This window comes from Equus asinus, chromosome 18, assembly GCF_041296235.1.
Source record: "Equus asinus isolate D_3611 breed Donkey chromosome 18, EquAss-T2T_v2, whole genome shotgun sequence".
Taxonomy (NCBI): domain Eukaryota; kingdom Metazoa; phylum Chordata; class Mammalia; order Perissodactyla; family Equidae; genus Equus; species Equus asinus.
The window spans coordinates 42,251,948-42,264,770 of NC_091807.1; the positions used below are offsets into that span (position 1 = coordinate 42,251,948).

General features: G+C 42.4%; 1 protein-coding gene across 12 annotated transcripts in view; it reads left to right on the forward strand.

Moving 5' to 3' along the window:
• Window positions 1–611: 611 nt before the first annotated feature.
• Window positions 612–12,823, forward strand: part of PRMT2 (protein arginine methyltransferase 2) — a 31,473-nt gene continuing 19,261 nt past the window's right edge. The window contains exons 1-6 of one of the 12 annotated variants that reach the window (XM_044750810.2): window positions 696–889; window positions 1,262–1,540; window positions 2,049–2,150; window positions 7,277–7,387; window positions 8,095–8,277; window positions 12,574–12,735. In XM_044750810.2, coding sequence (XP_044606745.2) covers window positions 2,112–2,150; window positions 7,277–7,387; window positions 8,095–8,277; window positions 12,574–12,735 — 495 coding nt within the window. In that variant the 5' untranslated portion in view covers window positions 696–889; window positions 1,262–1,540; window positions 2,049–2,111. Of the gene's footprint in view, window positions 890–1,261; window positions 1,541–2,048; window positions 2,151–7,276; window positions 7,388–8,094; window positions 8,278–12,573; window positions 12,736–12,823 lie in introns of all 12 variants that reach the window. The other 11 variants (XM_044750813.2, XM_044750811.2, XM_044750815.2 and 8 more) reach the window with 11 other exon arrangements.

Genomic DNA, 12,823 nt, shown 5'->3' on the forward strand with positions numbered 1-12,823 from the left:
TAAGTGTACAGTTCACTGGTATTAAATACATTCACATTGTTGTGCAACCAGAACCAACATCCATCTCCAGAACTCTTCATCGTGTAAAACTGAAACCTCTAAGGCTAACGTGATCTCCCCGTTGGCCCCTAGCCCCTGGCAACCACCTCTGCTTTGTGTCTCTGAGATTTCTGACTACCGCGTCCGAGCCTTCCCGGACTGCAGCGCTGCCACCGGCCAACCCTCTGGGACCACCACCCAGTAACCGGCACGAACGTTATCCTATTTTCCTTTTAATCCCTAAGTTCCCCTTGGTGAAATAAAAACTTAATCACTCTGCTTCCATTTGTCAAGTGGAAAGAATGACAGACTGTTCACACTTTACAGCCGTAGATGGGAAGGTTAATTGAATTATTAGAAAAAAAAGCAGGAGAAAGGCGGTCTGGCTCCAGAAATGTCAGCATTTCTCTTGCCATAATAGCGTTCCGATCCCCAGGCCAATATGTGCCCGGCCCCGTCGCTCCCTCCCGGGCCACCAAGGTCCCCTCCCCGGGTCAGGCGCCGCCGGGACGCGAAGCATAGGCCGCACGCCAGCGGCGCAGCCCCTCAACTCTTGCGACCACAGGAGGCGGGACCCAGGAAATGCGCCTGCGCGGGTCGCTCAGCCCAGGCCAGCGCTCCGCCAAGGGCCTGAGCGCACCGCGCCTGCGCACGACGAGAGCGGTGGCGCCGCTTCTCACGGCGGGGACTGGGCAAGCGCGGGACGCCGAGCCCAGGGCGGGGCCCACTCCGCGGATGCGCGCACCGCGTCTGCGCGGGCCGAGGGCGGCGGCTCGTGTCTTCGTAGGCACCGTCCGCCCCTCCGCGCAGGCGGCGAGGCCGCGGAACTCAGGGCAGAAAGGCGGCTGAGGTAGGTTTCCCGTTTCTCGGCGGCAGCTCAGGCGGCTGGGCGGCGCGCCAAACGGGACACGCCAGGTGAGGGGGCCCGGCCCGGCATGTGCGTCAGCGAGCGGGCCGAGGCCTCCGCCCTGCTCCGAGACTCTCCGGCGCTTTCCCTGCCTCTCCTCCGCGCCCGGCGCTGACCGCGGGCTCCGCGCCCCGCCCACCCCGCTGCCAGCCCCGCCCACCCCGCTGCCAGCCCCGCCCACCCCGCTGCCAGCCCCGCCCACCGGCGGCGCCTGCCTCGAGCCACGCCCACTCCCGGCGGCGCCCCCGCGCGTCCCTGCTTGCCGCCCGCTCTGGCAGCGTCACGCTCCCTCTCGTCGCTTCCCCGTCTCCCCAGCGCCCTCCTTGGCCGGCCGCCCTCAGGAGCCTCGGCCCTCGCCGCCGCAGCGTCCGGAGCCCGCGCCCCTGCGCCCTCCGGCCGTGCCCGGTCCCGCCCTCGCCGCTTCAACCAGGTCCCAACCCCACCGCATCCCGGCCCCATCCTGCCCCCGCCCCATCAGCCGGGCCGGTCCCGGCCCCGTCCCACCCTGGCCGCAGTGCGGTGTTTTCCGATGAAAACGCAGTGTATGTATTTTCGTGTTTGTGATGACAGATATCACACAAGTATTGGGTCTTGGTAAGTGAATCACACATTGTAAGCAAAGAATTGCTGTGTAATTGAAAAAACGTTCATCTCAGCCTAGTACGGCTTACACTGTCACTGAAAAAATGAGAATTGAGAATGAGAAGGAAGAACCTCTAAAGATGCAGCGATCCTGTTAGTGGAAACACTTTAAAGCCCCAGGTAGGGAATTTCAGTTGGAGTTAAAGCTATCAGGATTCCCAGAAAAGATTTGACATCGATTTGTTGTTTTAAATCACCCCAGTGATCTAACAGAAACTAACAAGCTTCAGCTAATGAGTAAGTTTGACACCTTGCAGACTAGTGAAGAAAACACAGGTTAGGGTTTATAAATATTAAATGCTTTCGATTGTTTTTGTAAAGAATTGTGTCTGTAAACTGCATTTTTATTTCATTCTTTACACGTGCATGTTTTACTTCCCTTTGGTAGAGAAACTTTATCATGGACCTTAGAAGTTAAGTATTGTAAAAAGCATTTTCTCATTCTCTCTCCTTTTAAAAGTAGGAATGGAGGGGAAAATGAAACATTAAAAGCGGCAGCTATGTGGCAGATCCTAAGAGAACTATGGCAACACCAGGTGACTGCACCAGAAGTGAACCGCAGGTAATTTTGGTTCTGCTTGCAAGAACCTGTATTTAAAGACCGTGAACATCACTGAGCTCAGCCCAGAGTGGTGGCACTTTCCTTGGACCTTTGAAGGTGGCCACCAACCATGGGATGCTTAAGTAGTGGAAGTGTAATGTTTGTAAGGGTCACAGATGACATTCTGAATTGGGTATTGTAGACACCTCCCAGGAATCTAGGGTTCCATTTTTTGTACCTAAGCTGGTGAAGCAAGCACATTTTCTTAGTAGTTTGATGAAGTCCCAGGCGTAATATGTTAAAGGCAGGTTGGACACATTAGAAAAGATTTATGTATTCATACTGCTTTTCTTCCTAGGATACACATAAGTTTCATTCAAGTTAGCAGTAAAAAGAAAAGTCACCTTAAATTTCAAGGAATGTTGATTATGTGAATTTAAAACCAGATAAATACTCTAATAAATAATGTTTTTAAAAAATCAAACATTTTCATGTCTGTGATGTCAATTTTAACGTATCTTTTTTTCCTTTCCTTCTAATGATTGTTCTAATTTCATTTGAGTTTTTGTATATAGGAACTTTATTTATAGTGGGTCATTAATCTGTTTCTGAAGATTGATTATAAAATGTTTTAATTCCATGGATGTCTCATTTTTCTTTTGAGAATTGAAAAATACTGGAATGGTTACTGAATAATGTTGCAGACATCAAGTACATATTACACAGAAGTGAAAACTTAACGTTTTGTCATATTGCTAAAGAATATACGTATAAATAAGTATAAATAACAAAACCATAGATACAGTTTGTTCTCCAGCCCCAGAACCCCAGTCCCATTCTTCCTCCTCTTTCTCTAGAGGCAAATACTATTGTGAATTATGAATTGATCTTTGTACTTCTGCACCATTTTTTGTACTTTCATACTTTGTATACGCATCCTTGAGCAATATATGATGTTGGTCTGTGCTTCTTAGAAATTTCCCAAGTGATGGTATATTCTGTGTGTCATCTGCAGCTTGCCTTTTCCACTCATGTTACTTTTGGGGGATTTGTCCTTGATGTGTGTGTAGGGCTAGTTCAGTCCTATAGGATGCTCCTGTAGCATGTTCCTTATATGAAGGTATTACCTTTGTACATATGTTTATAGTTCTTTTGCAGTTTTACTGTTATACAGTGTGTATACACTACATTTTATTTATTTCCTTTTTGTTGGACCCTTAATGTTCTTTGCAGTTTTTCTCTATTTCAAACAGTGCTACAGTGAACATCCTTCTCCAGGTCTCCTTGTGCACATGTGCCCTGGGTATATTCCTAGTAATGGCATTGCAGAGTGGAAAGGATTGCATACTTTCATTTTTACTAAATAATGATCAGTTGTTCTCCAGAGTGGCTTTACCAGTTCACAGCTCTGTCGGTAGCCCACATAGTGCTTGCTAACACTTGAGAGCATCAGACTTTTAAATTTTGGTCAGTCTGTTGGGTTAGAAATGGTATCTTGTTATTTTAGTTTTCCTGATTACTTGTGAGTTATGGTAGTATTTCAATAATATTTGTGTTCATTCTCTTAATAGCACCTTCCATTACAGAAGAGGTGCCTTACATTCACAATTTGTGTTATATCTTTTTTCCTCTTGATCAGTTTTTTAGAGTTTTGTTAATTTTATATTTTCAAAGAACCAGTTTTGTCTTTAACTTTCTCTTTGTTCATCTCTTTTCTATTTCGCTGATTTCTGCTTTGATCTCTGTTTCTTTTATTCAATTCTATTTGGGTTTAATTTTCTCTTTTTATAGTGTGTTGAGATGGAAGCTTGGATCACTGATTTTAAACCTTTCTTCTCTAATATAGCTCTTTAAAGCTATGACTTTTCCTCTAATCACCGCTTTTGCTGCACTTCACACATGTAAATACATTGTGTTTCATTATTGTTGAGTTCAAATACTTTCCAATACAGCACAATGGAAATTGGAAATTTTCTGGGCTATTCAGTAGTGTGTTGCTGAATTTCCAAACATTTGGGGAATTTTACTTATTTTTTTGTTTAATTTTGGTTTGATTATGTTTGGTCAGAAAATATAACTTAGTCTGTAAAGTTTCAGTCTTTTGAAATTTATCCAGGCCTGCTTTATCGCCTATTCATATGGGCCATTTTGGTGAATGTTGTGTGTGCACTTGGAAAGAATATGTAGTCTATAATTGTTGGTTATAGTGTTCTATAAATGTCATTCAGGTCAAGTGGGTTATTAGTATTGTTCAAATCTCTGTATGTTTTCTGAATTTTTGTCCCCTTGTTCTATCAATTACTGAGAGAGATGAGCTTCAAAAATCTCAAGTATGATTGTGGATTTGTCTGTTTTTTTGTTTATTTTCTTTTGGATCTATCACTTTTTGCTTCATACATTTTGAATCTCTATTATTTGGTACTTAGATTTAGGATAGTTTTTGTTTTCTAGATTAATTGACCCTTTTATTTTTATGAAACCTCTGTTTTTGCCTATTAATACTTCTTGCCTTGCATCTAGTTTGTCTTATATTAATATTGCTGTACCAGCTTTCTTATGGTTAGTGCTTGCATAGTACACACACACACGCACACACACACAAACATGCCCCCTATATTTTCAATGTAAGTCCTTATAGTTAAAGTGTTTGTCTTATAAAGAGCCTATAGTTCTGTCCTTTTTTTCCTGTCAGATAATTTCTGCCCTTTAATTGGAGTATTTAGTCTATTAGCATTTAACATAATGACTGATATGATGAAGTCTAACATTTTGCTCCTGTTTGTCACATTTCTTTGTTCCTTTTCCCATTCTTGCCTTCTTTTGGTTTAATAAAGTATTGTCTGTAATCCCGCATTATCTCCTCTATTGGCTTTTTAGCTGTACCTTTTTGTATTATTTTAGTGGTTACCCAAAAAGTTGTGATCCTTAACCTATTCCATTCTTTTTTTTTTGACCACTTCACAATGTAGGAATCCTCCAGATTAGTTCCATTTACCAGCTCCTATTTTTTGTGCTATTGTTGTAACATATTTTACTTCTATATATGTTATAAACGTCACAATAAATTATTATACTATCAAAAGTCTTTTTTATAAAGTATATAAGAAATAGTGTATTTCCTCACATTTTTTTCTTTTTCTGGGGTCTTTGTACCTATCACTCTGGCAAAAATTAAAGATAGTGATAATGCCTGTTGTTGCTGAGTATTCAGGCAGAAGGTACTCCATGCATTGCTGGTGAAGTGTGAAGTCCTACACCCTTTATGGAAAGTCTGACAAATATTTGAATGAAAACGATGTTATTTTTTAGCCCTGGCAAAATGTGATCACATAAGGAAAAATGTGCACAGATGTTTGTGGCAGTGTTGTTTATGGGGGTAGAAAACTAGACACCAAGAGAAAGTCCATTAATTGAAGATGGCTGAAGAATCAGGCAGAATTCCTGCTGTAGGGTATTATATAGCCATTGGAAATTATAAGTTAGAATTCTAACAGTTGGGAAGTTTTTCACAAGGTGTTGTATGAGTAAAAGAAGCAAAATTAAAAAGAACGCTCTGTGGTATCCTTGACAGAAAACCATGTCAAAGAAAAAATAAACCGTGTGTGTGTGTTTGTATATGACATGAGCATGGAGAAAGTTTGGGGGATACCCACCAGGGGCCTAAAACAGACTTGGATGGCGGTGAGAGGGTGATGATGTGGTGAGCAGGGACAGGGCATGCAGGCAAGCTAAAAAGAACAAGATAGTGTGCCAAAACTAATCTTGTTCCTGTAACAGGAAAGTGTGCAAAGGATACAAATAGTGAATTAGCAAAATAAAAAAGATGACCAGTAAGTACTTAAAAAACACGTTTGACCTCACTAATAATCAGAGAAAGGGAAATGGAGGTAACAATGACAGGCAATTTCTCCCCGTCAAATTGGCAGAATTAAAGTGGTGAATCAGTCACCTACTCTCACAGAGTTAAGTCCTAATCTCAGGTAGGAGTCTAAGGAACCGCCTTTCTGGAGGGCATTTGGTGGTGATATCAAAAGTCATAAAAGTATGTGTCCTCTTAATTGACCAATTCCACATTCAGGAATTTATCCTAAGAATGTTACCAAGGACAGTCGAAATGATTTATGTTTAAGAAAGTTTGTCTTAATTTATAATAGTGAAAACTGAAAACACTTTGTCCAAAACTAGGAGTTTAGATAAGTAAGTTACGATAATTCATAGAGTGGAATACTATCAGATGTTAAAAACATGGTGTTTAGAAGTCTAATAATGAGGAAAAGGGTTCAGAATTTAACAAGTGGGAAACATGTCACAAGGCAGAATTATATGATCTGAATAAACAGCCTTATGCACGTGTTATATGTACACTTAAAAAAAAAGCCTGAAAGGATATGAATGAAAATGTTGACCAGCATTATGTCTGGCCAGTGAGCAAGATTGCAGATGGTTTTAATTTTCCTCTGTGTACTCTTGTGCTTTCACACATTTTCTAGGATGAATGTGAATTATGTCTGTGTTTAAGGAAAATTTGTTTAAAGTGTATATGTTGGAACAGGATTGCCCCAGTGAACTGGAACGTGTGATTGGAGGTTCTGCCACCTCCAGTGGGTGTCTTCCAAGGAAGCCTATTCTGAAATAAAGCGGAGGTGGGGTGTGTGCAGGGCCCCAGGTCTAGGGCATGTGTCAGCAGCATTGCAGTCTGATTGAGGCTAGCTGCTTTTGCCAGGTCACCAGCACCTTTCCTGGGCCATTGTTGAAGCCCGCCCAGCTCTGTCCTCGGATCTGACGCTGTCCCCAGAACACAGCACTTCAGAAACAGGGCTGCTTTCTCCTGGGGCTGGTCATCACTTTCAGGAAGCATTGCTGATGATCAGGGCTCAGTCACCAAATAGACACTAAAAGCACCTCTGTCTTGTTTCTTTGAGTTTTCTTGAGGATGCAAATCGTTTTGTAATAGAGACATGAAGTAAAGGTGCAGTTAGGATGAGATCTCTTGACTTGGCTAGTGAAGATGTCCCAAATTGTTTGTATGATGAAAACTTGGCCACATGAATCTTCATTTGAAACCATCCTAATGACCTGCTGCCAAAAAAAAAGAGAGAGAAAAAGAAGCCACACAGTCATTTCCTTGTTCTTTCTTTGGCTTTAAGCAGGAGGGACAAGAACCTGTTGGGCATGGTGAAGAAGAACATCTCCAGGAGGGTCTGCACCCCGAGGAGTTTGTGGCCATCGCAGACTATTCTGCCACCGATGAGACGCAGGTAGCCATGTGCAGTCACTCACATGCGGGGCCCGTGTGCATCAGGTGCATGTTTTATGGATTCAGAACGTTCAATGACAGAATTAGATTAAGTTTTGCAGAAGTCATACCAAAGTTAAATAAAGAAGTACTCAGATTTTTAGAGCCACATGAGACCTGTGAGTGACCTCTTCCTAGCCTAACAAATTCTGGTCCCAAGTCTGATATGAAAGATACTGGGTAAGGAATGGAGGGAGGAAGCGCCTATTCCAGTTTTTGCTTGGAAACCTTGGTTTAGAATCTATTTTAGTTAATAGAAAATGAAGCTATAAAATAAAAATATTTGAATGTAGCTTTCTTGACATTTTTAACATTTTTAACGGGAATTTCTTAGTGTAAGCCTCCAGTAACTGAAGCAGCTACTGCATAGCTGAGTTATTGGGAAGAGGCTTTTGAGAAATTCTGTCCTAAGCCATCTGAAAATGTTTAATCTTTCTTTTAAAAAATATCAATTAAGCTATGCTCTTCTTTCATGTAAATGTTCCACAAAAATCTCTAAATCCTGGTATCATTTTCATAAATTGTCAGTTGGTGTAAATTACCCATTGACTTCTTTTTGAAATTGCTGTGATTTGGGCCCCAGTGATGGGGGATTTCTCGCTGAGCTGTGGTTGAAATACCAACTACAGGTTTTTCTTGAATTTTCACTTCTGTATATATTTTTTCCAGCTCAGTTTTTTGAGAGGAGAAAAAATTCTCATCCTGAGACAAACTACTGCTGATTGGTGGTGGGGTGAGCGTGCAGGCTGCTGTGGGTACATCCCAGCGAACCACCTGGGGAAGCACCCGGAGGAGTGTGACCCTGAGGACACGTGGCAGGATGAAGAGTATTTCGGCAGCTATGGAACCCTGGTATTGCTTTCCACACTCCCTGTTCACTGGCCAGGTTGTGGTTTCTTCTTTCTAGTTTTAGGTTCTGACTTCAAAAAATAATATCTGGGCTTCTACTCATTATTTAGAGCAGACTTTTTCTTCTGATTAGCAGGCTGTGTGATCTGAGTCACGGCTGCTTGGCTCTGCCATCGTAGTGCAAAAGCATCCGTGAAAACACAGAAAATGAGCATGGCTGTGTTCCAATAAAATTTCATCCATGGACATTGAAATTTGAATTTCATATAATTTTTGTGTGTCATATCCTTCTTTTCATTTCTAAAAACCATTTAAAAATCTAAAAGCCATTCTTAGCTTCCAGGCCATACAGAAGCACGTGGTGGCCTGGATTGGGCAATGGGATTATGAACTTTTCTCAGTATTTAAAAAAAAGTAATAAATTTTACTTTAAAAATAAAATACAAAAAAGTTATATAAATCAACAATAATAAGTCTAAATAACTGCCTTATTTGTTTTTTTAAAATGTGGCTAAAGACCCATAATCCTATGATCTGGATAACCCGTTTATATCTTAAAACTAGATAAAAACAGATAATTGTAGGATGAATGTTGCAAACATAATGTTGAGCGAAAGCAGCAAGACATCAAAAAATATCTAATGTTTGATTCAGTTATATAAAGGCACCGTAGAAAGATACTTTTTATGAACAGTGTGTAAGTGGTGAGACTCTAATGGAGATCAGGGACCTGGTTCCCCTGAGATCAGGATGGTGGTGACTGGTGAGGGAGGCCGTGATTGGCAGACGGGTGGGAAGGTGCTGGCGCTGCTCTCCTGCTGGTCGTGGGAGTGTTTGCTGTGTAACCGTATTTGATACACTGTAAGGCACCCTTTGAGATCCTTTTTTTTTTTTTTTGAGATTTTATTTTTTTCCTTTTTCTCCCCAAAGCCTCCTGGTACATAGTTGTATATTCTTCGTTGTGGGTCCTTCTAGTTGTGGCATGTGGGATGCTGCCCCAGCATGGTTTGATGAGCAGTGCCATGTCCCCACCCAGGATTCGAACCAACGAAACACTGGGCCGCCTGCAGCGGAGCGCACGAACTTAACCACTCGGCCACAGGGCCAGCCCCTGAGATACTTTTTTGTAGGTCCTATTTCACAATTAAAAACGTTAAAATAAATGAAAATCTGTGATATATGTACATGGTTAGAGGTTTCAATCTATTAAGAGAAACGTAAAGTCTGTAGTCTGTCTCCTCAGTCTGCTGCCCCCACCCAAGAGCCCCACTGCTCCTTGAGGTTTCTTTCAGCAACTGTATGTTTCCTTCTTCCAAGTATAAGCTACATCTGTGTTATTTTAAATTTATAGAAAAGGAATAGTTCCACACACAGTTTTTACCTCATCTTTTCACGCAGCTATATTATTTTGAAGGTCTGTTCTTTACAACAGCTGCAGAGTATTGTGTTGATTTTAAAAGGACCATTGGTGTTTTTCTTATTTAACAGCTTTTTATCATGACTGACAATGCCGTAAGGGACATCCTCCTACATACATTCTGGTAAACTTTGCTAGAATTTCCACTGGGTGAATCCATACAGTGTATGTATGTGCGTTTTGCTTTGGCGGGTCATGCCAATTTGCTCTCCAGAAAGATTCACTGATGTTACACCTACCAAGGGGGTGTGAACACTTCATCGCCACAAATCATCAAAGTGAAAGATTTCCGCTCTTAAGGGTGAAATATGGTATCTCTTGATTTTGATTTCCATTTTTTATTTTTATTTTTTTATTTTATTTTATTTTTTTAAAGATTTTATTTTTTCCTTTTTCTCTCCAAAGCCGCCCGGTACATAGTTGTATATTCTTAGTTGTGGGTCCTTCTAGTTGTGGCATGTGGGACGCCGCCTCAGCGTGGTTTGATGAGCAGTGCCATGTCCGCGCCCAGGATTCGAACTGACGAAACACTGGGCCGCCTGCAGCGGAACGCGCGAACTTAACCACTCGGCCACGGGGCCAGCCCCTGATTTCCATTTTTTAAAGTGAGATTGATCATCTTTCGTATTTTATTGGCAGTTTGTATTTCTTCCCTTTTGGTAAACTTTCATATAATTTTCCCATTTTTCTTTTGATTTCTGTCAGTTTATGTCTTAAATAAGTAGTTGAGCCTATATTTGTGATATGTATTACACTTATCACTTGCCACCCTTTTTTTCCATGGAATTTTTTGTCTAGTCTAACTGGTCCTTTCCTTTGTGGCTTCTGGGTTTTGTGTTCTACTTTGATGGCCTTCTTCACTCCAAGATTACAAATATCCATGCTTTCTCTTAGGACCTTTATGATCTCATTATTAACAACGAAAGATTTAAATCAACTTGGAATTTACTTGTAAAAAATAAGGTAAAATTCCGACAGTTTCCACAACTATCGGGCTGTTCCAGCATCAGCTGTTGGATAATCCTCCTTTTCCTGGTGATGTGAAATTCATGTTTATCATACGTTAAATTTCTGGGGTCTGTTTCTGGAATCTCTCTTCATTTCATTGGCCTGTTTATTTCTTCTGCAGCTCCAGACACTTACTTTTGTAGCTTTGAATGTCTCAGAGAGCTTTGCCTCTTGCAGTTCTGTTTTTTTAGCATTTTCATGGCTAGGCTTGGCTGTGTAGTTTTTCAAAACTAAATTTATCATCATTTTCTTGTCCACCCCCATGCCAAATTGGTTAGCATTTTAGTTGGTATTACATGGATAGTGTACATTAATTAAGGGAGAAGTGACATCTTTGTAACATCATGCTGACTGTCCCATTTCTTAAACTTTGTTCTATTCTCTCAGAGTTTTAAAGTTTTGATCATACAGGGTTGTGTACCTTTCTTGTTAAATCTATTCGTAGATATTTTTGTGTATTATTATTGTGAATGGTTGGGTAAAGTGTTCTCTGAATACCAACTAGATTAAGTTGGTTGATAGTGTTGTTCAAGTCTGTGTCCTTATTGATTTTCTGTCTATGTCTGTCAGTTACTGAGAGAAGGGTGTTGAAGTCTCTGACCACATTGTGAATTTGTCTGTTTCTCGTGGCCTTTCTGTTGGTTTTTGCTTTTGAAGCTCTGTTGTTAGGTACAAAAATATTTAGAATTATGATGTCCTTTTGCTGAAGTGATTCTTGTATTATTATGAACTGGCCCTCTTCGTCCCTGGGAATATTCTTTGCTCTGAAGTGTATTTTGTCTGATGTTAATAGTTGCTCCAGTGTCTTTCCTCTGGCGTCAGCACGGTGCCTTCGCATCCTCGTTCTGACTTTCTATTAGGTGATTCCTGCAGGCAAAATGGCTGGGTCTTGACTCATCCACTCCGAAGGCCTCCCTCAGTCCACCCCTATGTTTTTGTCAATGCCATCTTTGTGAGGAGCCGAGATGGGCTTGTGAAGACCCCGTCCAGATCTCATGTTTGTGCTGACACGGTCTGGGTGGCCTGGCTGTCTGTCTCCCTCTAAGTGGTGCCGTTTCTAGGCTGGGTTTTCTGCAGCTGAGACCTGAGGAGTGGGGCATGGGGAATGGGCGCTGGGTGCAGCCTGGCCAGCATTCGGGGCTCTGACCACCGTCCTGGCTTCGTGAACTGTCTAGAGGAGCCTTCCTCTGTGCCTCTGGGAGTTGGCCCAATTCCCAGGGGGTGTGTCCTTAGGTTTGAGATATTTTCCTTCTGGACATGGCTGGGGGCCTTAGGCTCACGCCCGAGGGTTGGGTTGGTGGGGTGTCATTCCCCTCCAGAGCTGTAGTTTCTGCGCTTCCCAAGCAAACAAAGGGCAGATTTATGTGTGAGAGTAACTTTTGGGCCCTGCATGCAGAGGACTCTGGCGTGGAGCCCTGTGTGCCTCCTCCAGCATCTCTCCTGGTGGCTTGTCCATGTTCTCTCTTGGCAGATACTTGCCCAGGTTGTGTCTAGTTGGGAATGTGGTGGTGCCTCCTGTCTCAGGTGGGAACAGTGGTCAGGAGGGCGATGTCTACACCACCTCTCGAGTGGTCCACACCTGCTTCTGTGCTTACCTGGCTCCTGGAGGGTTGCAGGGAGAAGCTGCAGGCAGCACCACACTGAGCTGGAAGGATTCCAGGAATTTCCATTTCATTCCTTCATTGTCTTCTCTTATTTTTATCTATGGACATATTTTGGTCTTTTGATTTTTTTAAACCTCTTTGTTGCTCACATTTTTAGGTGTGGGGTGGTGGGGTCAAGGGTGTGAGCTCAAGCTCTAATCTTCCATCTTAAACCAGAGCTCAGCAAAGCTGTTGTTACAAGCAATGATTCTTAATGTCTGTTTCCTGTAGAAACTTCACTTGGAGATGTTGGCAGACCAGCCACGAACAACTAAATATCACAACGTCATCCTGCAGAATAAAGAATCCCTGAAGGATAAAGTGATTCTGGATGTCGGCTGTGGAACTGGGATCATCAGCCTCTTCTGTGCACATTACGCGCAGCCCAGAGCAGTGAGTAGGAGGCAGCTGTCCTTCCAGCAGCTTCTGAGCTGCATCTTGGTGAAATGTCCTCCGTGTGAGCAAGGCACCATATCGTTGG